Source organism: Telopea speciosissima, chromosome 7, assembly GCF_018873765.1.
Source record: "Telopea speciosissima isolate NSW1024214 ecotype Mountain lineage chromosome 7, Tspe_v1, whole genome shotgun sequence".
NCBI lineage: Eukaryota > Viridiplantae > Streptophyta > Magnoliopsida > Proteales > Proteaceae > Telopea > Telopea speciosissima.
The window spans coordinates 57021281-57032950 of NC_057922.1; the positions used below are offsets into that span (position 1 = coordinate 57021281).

Sequence of the window (11670 nt, forward strand, 5' to 3'; positions counted from 1 at the left end):
AATTACAGCAGCGGATAAAGATCCGATACACGTATATATTATATAGGTCCGATACACGTATATATTATATATATATATTATATATATATACCTCTCTTCTCTTCATGCAAATAAAATACATTAATAATTTACACTTTGGCCGACGCCGAACTCCGAAGGCTCTCAATAAGCAATTTTCGATCTTTTCTCTGAATGTAGTGGAAGCGTTCCCTCCACAGATCCCCAAAATCATCGTTGAAAACCCTAAGAGTCTTCTCTGAATCAATCTTTAATTCTTTCGATCATTTCTTGGTTCTTTGATTTTTTTGGCCTTCCTGCCTGAAATCTGTTGGAGAAGTTTGAGTTTTTGAATCCTTCACCTTTCTCTTGTTGGTTCTTGTTTCTTTGAGTCGATCCATTTCTTCTCTTTTAGTTGGACAGATTGTGGATTTGTGTATGAAACGCGAACTGTGGTGGAGCTGTTAAGGTGTTTCAGGTATGAGATTTGATGAACGATGCCAGAACTGCGTAGTGGAGTCCGCAGGGGCCGGGCAGCGCAACCGAATCCGATCGGAGGCGAGAGGTTGATTACCAAGACGAGAAAAAGACGAACAGCGAAGAACAAGCAACCGATTGATGAGAATATCGTGAGGGGTTGTGTTCCGACGACGTCTCAGCAAGCTAAAGAGGAAAAGAAAACTTTAGAGGAAGGCGGGGTCGGCGGAGGAGCCTGGGCTGATTTTGGCGGATTAGTTGGTGCTAGTAAGGAAGAGGTTGGAGAGAAGAAGATGGAAGACTATGATAGCGGGGCGAGGAGCGCTGACAAGGCTCCTGGTGCTGAGGATGAAGGAAGCACCGCTCCCCTTCCTGAAAAGGTTTCAGCCTTTTCTTCCCCCCCCCCCCCGTCCTTTTGCCCTCTCTGTTAGTCATTGCCTTGTGCTTTGGGTTTGAAACTTTGAATTTGAGTGATTGGAGATCGTGGTGCTTAGTTTTTGTGTCAAAAACAATTGTGGATTTTTTTCTCTCGTAATGTTGTGAGAGTATGCAGCTTTAACCTTTTCTTTTCTGGGAGATTGAGAACATATTGGTTGGGGATCCTTATGGGTATTCTGGGTCTCTGCTTAGAGCTGAAACTTGAGTATTTTTATAAACCCAGTTGTCACTCCCCACCTTTTGGTAGTGAAGTAGCAGATGGTTTATTATATTAGATGAGGAAATTTGGTACAGTAGTAGTCGAAAGATTATTATGTAGTCTATGCATTCTATTCTTTCAACCGTTATTGGAATTCTTACTTTCTGAGTAGCTGGGTTTCCATTGTATGATTTTTGCTTGTTGCCCAATAGGGACAGAGTTCATCATCTTCCTAAATGTGAGTTGGAAGCGAAAAAGAGTTGTAATATTTTGTTTCTTCCTTCATTTCTCATTCTTTTCCCTCTCTTTCAATTCTAGTTTTTTGGTGCAATAGAAATGCATCATCTGCGGTTCAAAGCTGGCCTAGTATATTTTTCTCAAAAAATGCGTTTGTTTAACTCCTTCTACACTAGAAACTGGATGCATTTCTCTGTTGCTTCTGGCTACTGTTGTAATGTTTCATGCATCTAAATCCCACTTTGTGATTCATCTGAAGTGAACTCTACAATTCTAGGGGGATGCAAGTCTATGCTTATTAAGTGCACGTCGCAGGCCACACATGGTTGGGATTCCAGCTGTGCAGTGAATTCCACTCTGAAGCAACGGTTGGGTCCACTGTAAATTGGGATGTTGGACTAGCGTGGCTGCACGTTGACTTAGCCTTTATTTTTTTTAGGATTATATTTTATCTTTCTGATGCAGGTGCACTGCCTTGGACTGACCCAAACCTGTTTGGGAATCCTGACCGAGAACGGGGTCCAAATATGGGTTTTATTATGGTAGATATTTAGGATTTTATTATTTGTTCTATTGGGTTAATTATGTAAGGAGATCTTTAATTTGTGTAGGATACATAGGAATAGTTTTATTAAGTTTGGAATTGTCAGGAGTCCTAGAGTAGTTGTTTCCTTAAAGTCTTTTATTTTTCTAATTTATATGGTTGTAACCAACTTATTGGACAGATTGAATATGGAATAATTGAGTTATGGTTTGATGTGTGCGAGCTTTCTTTCACCACCTCCTCTCTTCTTGTGCGATTTCTTCTTTCCCCCTACAACTCTGGTTCTTCCCAGTTCCCCCTCTCCTCCTAACAGGCCCTCAACCAATTTGGTATCAGAGCCGAAGGATCCATCTCCTTCCCCTATCAATTCTCTCATTCCTTTCTCCCAAATCGCTGTCCCATTACTGCTCTACATACTAGTAGTAGTAACCAAAAAAAAAAGCAATCCCATCCTCACTGTCCCACTAAAACCTTACCCCAACTCCACAATCTATCGACTTCCACAGAAACCTCATCCCATTCATCCAAAAAAAAAAAAAAACCATTCAATTACACCCTCTTAGTAAGAATCCCAAACCACCAGCCATTGAAGCCCAGTCCCATCTCTCTCGATTTCCCTTAGCAGAACCCACTGCCTTCCCTTTCCCCCTGTGAACCGATCAAACATTCTCACCCTTCATTTCCACCGATTGAAAAAAAAAGGAAGCACCAAAGAAGAGATGGTGAGAGGCATCGAACCAGACAAAAAGAAGAGAAGAAGATGGTAGAAGAGAAGCGGAGAATTAGAGTCGGAATAAAAATAGAAGAAGACATACCTGGTTCAGAACTCTCCCGCGAGTCGACTCCCAGTATCACCGCCATCTTCGAAGTTATGAAGCCACCTCCCTCTCGGCATCGTCTCCTTCGAGTTTGCAACCCCATCACCGAGAGTCCTCCAATGACGAAGCCTGGTCCAACTCAAATTCCTTGCTCTGAGGTTTCCGCCATATTCTCCGTAGAAATCGCATGAGGAGGAACCCTCTATGCAGCCAAAAAACCCCCTTGGTTCTCCCTGTCAAAGTCGAATAGAGTAACCCACAGGACCTAGTCACGATAATGTAGTCCTATATAGGCAAGGCCTAATAGGAGCCAGGTAAGATCAGAGTTCTGAAACTGTTTACTAATTAGGCAGATTTGGGGCTGTTTTGGGTAAAACTAGGGTTAGGTTTAGGAATTTGGGTAAGGATTGTATATGGTTTTAATATGCAGGTTTAGGGAATTAATATGGTATAAAGAAAGTAGGGTTTGGATAGGTTTAAAAGTTCTGCAGTTTTAGGGTTAGGGTTAGGGTTTTAGATTTCAGATTTTAGGCTAATTCTAGGGTTTAGGAAGGGGCTTTGGGGCAAGGTTTGTGGTCGAGTATAGCTGGCAGTGGGGGGGTGGTTCGATCAGGCTTTGGTGGTGTTTTGATGGTTAATTAGGGCTAGACAGAATTTAGAATGGTTTGGGTTTTATGGGAGATGAGGGGGATTAGGGTTTGAGTGGTATGATTGGGCTGAAAGTAGGATCGAGTGTAGGGGGAGTGTGGTGGATGTATGCTGAAAGTTTGGGACAGATCTAATGGTGGGATGATGGTTGTTTAGAAACTAAGCTATGATTCGAAGGTGGAAGTTGCAGGTTTAATGGAGGGCTAGATTTGATGGATGGAGAGGGAATTGGAGTAGTCTAATGAAGGGAATGCGGGGCAGATTGTGAAGGTTAGGGTTGGAGGATTAGAAGAAGAAAGTAATTGCAGAATTAAAAAAACTACTTACTTGAATAACACTGATCTCCAATAGTAGTAGATTGAAGAAGAGCTAAGAGAGGACCTCCCGATCTACAAGATGCAAGGAGTCACTGGGGATTCCAGTCCTTCAATCCTTGATATGACTCACAAGGGGGGGTCTTGATATGACTCACAAGACTGGATCTCATAGGAGAGAATCGCAGCAACAAAGGCAGCAAGCATAAAGCTGAGTTTTTATTAATCAAAATTCGTATCTAATGCTGGCCTCCCTTACAAACTTATATAGAAGACTCAAAAATTGACTTAGACACTAAAAAGAAAAGGCCTAATCTTATCCCTAACCTATTAGCTAACTTAAACTGACTAGGAAACTGAAATAGACTCAAAATAGAGTCCTAATCTAGCCCAACTAAACAACTAAAAGAAAAACTAATAAAATCACTTAAATTGAACCATTGGTTGAACCGGTTCAATTTAAAACACCAAATAAAAAGCTAAGTATGGAAATAAAACTAAGTATGGGAGCTAATCCCGTATGCAACCTATTTACCCATATTTTAGGCCCATAAAAGTGGCCTATTACATCAGAACCCCATGGGATCAAAGGCCCAACATGTATGTAACCCAACCTTAGACTTATTCCTAATAAAAGAAGCGCATTTCAGTGATGAATCTGCATCACACGAGTTCCCTTTTCTGTTGTTAATTTATTTCATTTAATTTCCTAAACTACCCTCCCCGTTTAGTCAATTCTGGCTCACTCATCATTTCAATTTGTTCCAAGTTAGCCCTTTAATTTTTATTGCTCTTCATATCCCTTATTTAGGTTGCCTTATTGACTCTTCCAGATACCTTTAAATTACAATTCTGCCATTTTTATCATACACCCACTACTTTATGGAAGTTGATAGATCTGCATTGCTCCTTTCGATTAGCGATGGGTTTCGTAAATTGCAAATAGAACTATCTAATTTGACGACAGGTTTTCGGGAGCTTTCCAATATTAACAACAACTTCTATGATAATTTGTTAAACATGATACAATCGTCAGAAGGTGGATTAGATGTGGAAGAAAATGTGGACAATGAAAACGATGATCAAATTGAAGTATACAGTCCGATCATGGTTGCAATTGAAGAATTGATCGATGGTCCGATTTCAGTTGCGCAACCCCACGATCCGATTCCCATCAAAGAGATGTAGTTTGATAAGGACCATCATGCGATAATGACGGTTAATCATGAGATGAGTTGGATCATCGCCCCATCAAAGCTGATGTTTGTGGTTACCGATCGAAAGGTGCTGATTCTCCCGTTTTACAAATCTTGTGGGCGAGTTTTTCTCAATACTGGGGGGAATTGATGCAGGTTCATTGCCTTGGACCGACCCAAATCTGTTTGGGAATCCTGATCGAGAACCGGGTCCAAATATGGGTTTTATTCTGGTAGATATTTAGGATTTTATTATTTATTCTATTGGGTTAATTATGTAAGGAGATCTTTAATTTATGTAGGATACATAGGATTAGTTTTATTAAGTTTTAAATTGTCAAGAGTCCTAGAGTAGTTATTTCCTTAAAAGTCTTTTATTTTTCTTATTTATATGGTTGTAACCAGTGATCAAAAACTCGATCGAAACCTGTCAAAACCGTCGAGTTGTCTCAGTTTTGACAAGTTTCGAGACGAAACCCACCTGGAATTTAAAAAATATCATAATTCGACCGAGTTTGGCTGGTTTTGGTCGAAACCTGGTTGAACCTTATCTTCTTTTGGTTCTAAAATCACCTAACTCGATCGCAAGCATTCATTTGAATAAAAATTTTCAAAATAAATACCTTGCAGAGTTAACTCTGGCTTCCACCACCGCAGTTTATCCAATAATCAAGCATTGCCGAAAGTATTTAGTTCATGATTTTAAGAATTGGGAATCGGCAATTTGGATTGGAATTGGGTGACATTCCGATTTTCACCAATCCTAATTGTTTTTACCTGAACTGGAATCGGATAGTCCAAATTGGATCCGAATTGGTCGATTCATAATCATTTTCTTTTTCTAATTCATCTTGAATCAAACCGATTCATTGGTCGATTCCTGATTCTTGAACCGATTCAATTCTCACTATTCAAGCATAAATTTGACTTCATAACTATGCATCTCAGGTTTAGAAGTTAGAACTTAAAAAATGTGGGTGAAAGGTCAGACTCGGACCTCGACTTTAGACGCGCACGTAAGTGTATACGTTTACAGATCTTTAGGATACCCATTGAAAGGATGATGGTAGACAATGTTTACATTCTTAAAAGGAAAAAGGGGGCATCTTAATGTTTTATTTGGATTCATTGTATTATTCAGGGTTCAAGTACTTTATAATTATGTGAACTAATTATAATACCACTTTAGTGCCTGTATTGTATCAGCGCGTACATTAGTAAACTTGGGTCAATAACCACAAGTACCATTTTCAGTGATTTTTTGGTGAATGTAATTCATGGATTGTGTTTAAAATGTGAAAAATAGGCAACTTGCAAAAAATCAGACCCAAAAAACCTTTTGTTGGGGTCAAAACCTTGGTTTCCCCATCAATGGGAAAAAATCCCTGGTTTCAATCGAAACCTACCGAAACTCGGTTTTGGCCAGGTCGAAACCTGAGTTTTTAAACCTTGGTTGTAACCAACGTATTGGACCGATTGAATATGGAATAGTTGAATTATGGTTGGAGTAGCCTACGGGGCTGTGTGCGAGCTTTCTTTCCCCTCCCCCCTCTCTTGTTGTACGATTTCTTCTTTCCCCCTGCAACTTTGGTTCTTCCCAGTTCCCCCTCTCCTCCTAACCGGCCCTCCACCACTTTCTGTTTAGTCTCTGTATTCCAATTTGTCACATATTCCTGTATTGTCATCTTGATAGTTTCCTAATTTATCCAGAAACAGCTGCATATTTTTCTTGATAAGCACTCCTCCAGATATGTTTGGATGAGAATGAAAACTCAAAATATTGGAATTTGATCGAATTGCTAATTACTGCTGTGACCTTCAAATTATATGCCATTCTGGTATCTTGGTTTGTTTTGTTATTTCTGTTCTATTGCTTGTGGTCATTATCAATTAGGAGCAATGCTGCAGTTAAAAGAGGACAGAAATTATGAGTGATGTCCTTGTTAAATCTAATTGTACTTTGTAGTTGCTGAATATATTTGTTTGGGTGTGCATCTCATTCGGTGTTTTCTTTGCTAGAGGTCCACATGGGTAATTCCCCAGTGTACAGAATAGAAATTTGAGGAACCTATGATCTTTCCTCCTTAATTCTAGGGAGATGCAAGGCTATGCTCATTAAGTGCACATGGCAGGCCACACATGGTCGGGATGTTGGCCTAGTGTGGCAGCACGTGGACTTAGCCTTTACGTTTTTAGGATTATATTTTATTTTTCTGTTTAATCTCTCTATTCCACTTTGTCATATATTCTTGTATTGTCATCTTTATAGTTTCCTAATTTATCCAGAAACAGCTGCATATATTTCTTGATAAGCACTCCGTATATGTTTTGACAAGAATGAAAACTCAAAAAATTGAAATTTGATCAAATTGCTAACTACTGCTGTGACCTTCAAAGTATAAGCCATTATTTGGTTTGTTATGTCCATTCATGTTCTATTACTTGTGGTCATTATCAATTAGGAGCAATGTTGCAGTTAAAAGAAGAAAAAAAATTATGAGTGATGTCCTTGTTAAATCTATTGTACTTGCTTGTTCCTTAATATATTTGTTTGGGCATGCATCTCATTCTCTGGTTTCTTTGCTACAGGTCCAAGTGGGTAATTCGCCAGTGTACAGATTAGAAAAGAAGCTGGGCAAAGGAGGCTTTGGGCAAGTGTATGTTGGACGACGTATTTCTGGTACAAGTACTTTATCTGGAGCTAATGAGGTATGGTATTCATTTCCGTACAGCGTGACTGTTAAGTGTTAACATGGTTTTTGTTTGATCTGATCTTTTGACATGTTCTGGGATCACTTTATTGTAGGTTGCCTTAAAATTTGAGCATAGAACTAGCAAGGGATGTAATTATGGACCGCCTTATGAGTGGCAAGTTTACAAGTATGACTCCTTACATTCTTTTTTCTTATATACTTTAGTTTTCTACATACTCCATGAATATTGTTATAATTTCTACAGCATCCAACAATTTATAGTTAACTTTTTGTATTTCATGGCAGCACTCTCGGTGGCAGTCATGGTGTGCCAAGAGTCCACTACAAGGGCCGGCAAGGTGATTATTATGTCATGGTATGTTTTCATCTGCAATTATCTCTACGGTCGTCATATAATGACATCTTATGGACCTGTTTCTGGGATTGCTTCTGATAATTCTTCATCCTTCAGGTAATGGATATGCTGGGCCCAAGTTTATGGGATGTTTGGAATAACAATTCCCACACGTGCGTTTATCTGAGAAGAGCTCAATATAGTCTTTATCAGTTTTTATCATGACCAACTTGTATTTTCTAATTTCTAATTCCACTTTACCAACTGCAGAATGTCGATTGAAATGGTTGCTTGCATTGCAATTGAAGCAATCTCTATTTTGGAAAAGATGCATTCTAAAGGGTGAGATATTTGGGCTACGATATCTCACTGTCTTACCTTTTAATAGTTTCTTTCTATCACTTCTAATTGACATGCATGCAAGAATTTGGTTGTTTCAATGAATTTTTGAAGTACTGGTTTTGCTGTTTACAAAATATAATATTTGGCAGGTACGTTCATGGGGACGTCAAGCCTGAGAACTTTTTGCTTGGTACTCCAGGGACTCTAGATGAGAAAAAACTGTTCCTTGTTGATCTTGGATTGGGTTAGTTTAACTTGTCTTCAAGGTGTCATGTTCTTACTGTGCCTGGTAGAAAATATTGAGTTTCTCATTACTTTGTAACCTGTGTTGGATGGCAGCCACTAGGTGGCGAGACAGTACAACTGGTCAGCATGTCGAGTATGACCAGCGGCCAGATGTTTTCAGGTATTGGCATGAATATTTTGTTGGCCTTCCTCATGGCTTATGTTAGAAGTCAATGACCAATATATGCTATTTGCTTGGCTATTCTTTTGGCTTTGCAGGGGAACAGTACGTTATGCTAGTGTGCATGCTCATCTTGGAAGAACCGGAAGCAGGCGAGATGATTTGGAATCTCTTGCTTATACATTAATTTTTCTTCTTCGTGGTCGCCTACCTTGGCAAGGCTATCAGGTATTCCCTTCTCAAAGTTAACATTGATGTCAACATTATGTTGTGTATGCATTTCTTCTGATGGTTTATTGCTCTACTTTGTAGGGAGAAAATAAAGGTTTCCTCGTATGCAAAAAGAAGATGGCAACGTCCCCAGAAACTCTTTGTTGCTTTTGTCCACAACCTTTCAGACAGTTTGTAGATTATGTTGTGAATTTGAAATATGACGAGGAACCTAACTATGCAAAATACATTTCCTTATTTGATGGGATTGTCGGTCCAAATCCTGATATCAGACCAATTAACACTGATGGTGCGCAGAAGGTAATCTCCTTTTATGCCCCGTAGTATTATTATTAAAATTGTTATTCAATTTTTCAACCTTCTATGATTGACTAACTACTGAGCTAGTACATTCTAAAAGCCAATTGGAACACATCTAATGTATGATTACATGTCGTAAAGCTTATCTATCAGGTTGGCCATAAGAGAGGCCGGTTGACCATGGAGGATGAGGAGGATGAGCAGCCGAAGAAGAAGGTCAGGATGGGGATGCCTGCAACCCAATGGATTAGTGTCTATAATGCTCGCCGGCCTATGAAGCAAAGGTATGTATTACTCAAATTACACAAAATGCTTTAATTAACGCTACAAAAAGATAGTGATAGCTCATAGAGCTGTGTTGCTGTAGGTATCACTATAACGTTGCAGATGCAAGGCTTGCGCAACACATTGAGAAAGGAAATGAAGATGGTCTATTTATTAGTAGTGTGGCATCTTGTTCAAATCTATGGGCCCTTATTATGGATGCAGGCACTGGCTTCACTGCACAAGTTTATGAACTCTCACCCTATTTTCTTCACAAAGTAAGTAATTGCTCTCATCTCCTGTCCACCTCAGGCAGTTGTCTTGGGGGTTCCATTGTATTTCTTCCTGGCTGAATTTGACAATCACACAATTACTTCACTGTATACTTATGATTAAAGCGGCTTGTATTTGATATTTATATGTATGTTAAAGTCCCTTTCTTATTTTATTTTGTCATTTTTATAGGAATGGATTATGGACCAGTGGGAGAAGAACTACTATATTAGTGCAATAGCAGGAGCTAATAATGGAAGCTCATTGGTTGTAATGTCTAAAGGTCAGCATCCTTTAACTTGTTTTTAGTTGGTTATGCGACTTTTATCTCCAGTTCTCTGAGCTGCTGTTAATTCATTGGTTGCAGGTACACAGTATGCACAGCAGTCATACAAAGTTAGTGATTCGTTTCCATTCAAGTGGATCAACAAAAAATGGAGGGAGGGTTTCTTTGTCACCTCCATGGCCACTGCAGGAAATAGATGGGGTGTTGTTATGTCCCGTAGTGCTGGATTTTCAGACCAGGTCATTGATTTCTGTGAAATTATTTTCTTGCAATATTCTATTTTTAAATGATGGATTGTAACTGATCTCATTTTTCTTAATTTCAGGTTGTTGAATTAGATTTTCTGTACCCTAGTGAAGGTATCCATCGGAGATGGGATAGTGGTTATCGCATCACAGCCACTGCAGCCACTTGGGATCAGGCTGCTTTTGTTCTGAGTGTGCCTAGAAGAAGACCGGCAGATGAAACACAGGAGACTCTTCGAACATCTGCTTTTCCTAGTACACATGTCAAGGTTCGTTCCTTGTATGCATTCCCTCCCCCCAATCCAACCAAAAAAAAAAAAAAAACTAGTTCTGCAATCATTGACTGAAATTACTATGGTGGTTGCTTGCAGGAAAAATGGGCTAAAAATCTTTACATTGCATCTATCTGTTATGGTCGAACAGTTTCTTGAGGCTCCCAATTTTTTGTTGGGGCTTCCAGATTTTATATTGGATAATCTGCTCACTTGTGGGTGCTGGTTCTTATCTCTTGCCATCTGATCGGAAAGCCGCAGACGCCTCAATTTCTGAAGCCAAACTGCTAGCCATTGTGACACCTGGTCTGGAGAAATTTTGATGTGTGAAAATGTTACTTAATTGCTCAAAATCTGATACCAGCTATTACTAACACATTGTACTGTGTCTTTGTCAAGAGTGTAAAATGTTCCTGAAAGTAAATGATGACATTTTTATTGTCGTGAAGTTTGTATAGTCCTGAATAATGATTACTTGATTAAAGGCATATGCACAGGTCTTGTTTTGATTGCTGTTAATGGTGGATGGTGTTCTGAGAAGTTTGCATGGGTATTTGGTTTTCTTTCGAGTTAAATAATATATAAGATATTAATGCTGGCCTTGATATTTGGGTCATGTCTAAGCAAAAAAGCAGGAAGCTTCCTACTTGTGTCTTCAGATGCTACGGTAGCTCCCCGCTTCCCGCTCCCCCCTTCCCCAAGTTTAGTCTTTATAGATGATGTTCTAATATTTTATTTGTATGCTTTTATGTACTCAGCCTGGGCATATGATGAATGCTTTCCTTCCCCATTGGCTGTTCAGATCAGAGTAGTAATTGGCCCTTTCATGGTTATCTGTACCATGTGCTGTACATAACCATTTGGTGGGTAACCAGATAACTTGGTCATTCTATTTTGACTCATGCAAGTCATTTCAATTACAGTTCTGCATCTTACTTTGAACTGCATACATCCCTACCTTTGGTTCAGTGTGATCATCAGACTGGCATATTGAAGCTTACTAATGTTCCCTGCTCCCCTGTTAGATTTTGTTCTGAAAGAAAGGTGACCTTGCAATTTGTGAACTTCCGCTAATTGATGGAGGATACCAGCACCATAGAAGTTAAGTTATTTCCATGGTTCTAAATTGCGGTTG

General features: G+C 39.3%; 1 protein-coding gene across 2 annotated transcripts; it reads left to right on the plus strand.

Annotated features, from left to right (window-relative positions):
• The first annotated feature begins 378 nt into the window (after positions 1-378).
• LOC122667830 (casein kinase 1-like protein HD16) lies at positions 379-11075 on the plus strand. 2 transcript variants are annotated; one of them, XM_043864274.1, is made up of 16 exons: positions 379-854; positions 7458-7577; positions 7675-7748; positions 7868-7937; positions 8034-8089; positions 8187-8258; positions 8408-8502; positions 8598-8664; positions 8763-8892; positions 8977-9195; positions 9349-9479; positions 9563-9737; positions 9925-10015; positions 10100-10257; positions 10344-10532; positions 10635-11075. In XM_043864274.1, exons 1-16 carry the CDS (start codon positions 495-497, stop codon positions 10692-10694), a joined length of 2067 nt encoding a protein of 688 aa, XP_043720209.1. In that variant the 5' UTR covers positions 379-494; the 3' UTR covers positions 10695-11075. The 2 variants fall into 2 exon arrangements, with proteins under 2 accessions (XP_043720209.1, XP_043720208.1); XM_043864273.1 differs by having other exon boundaries at positions 380-854; positions 9337-9479.
• The last annotated feature ends 595 nt before the right edge of the window (positions 11076-11670 follow it).

Excerpts from the sequence above, each read along its gene's own strand:
- LOC122667830 (XM_043864273.1), top strand. The coding sequence starts at position 495 with ATGCCAGAACTGCGTAGTGGAGTCCGCAGGGGCCGGGCAGCGCAACCG. Across the intron at positions 855-7,457 it reads CCGCTCCCCTTCCTGAAAAG|GTCCAAGTGGGTAATTCGCC; the intron begins GTTTCAGCCTTT and ends TCTTTGCTACAG. Across the intron at positions 8,090-8,186 it reads TGGAATAACAATTCCCACAC|AATGTCGATTGAAATGGTTG; the intron begins GTGCGTTTATCT and ends TACCAACTGCAG.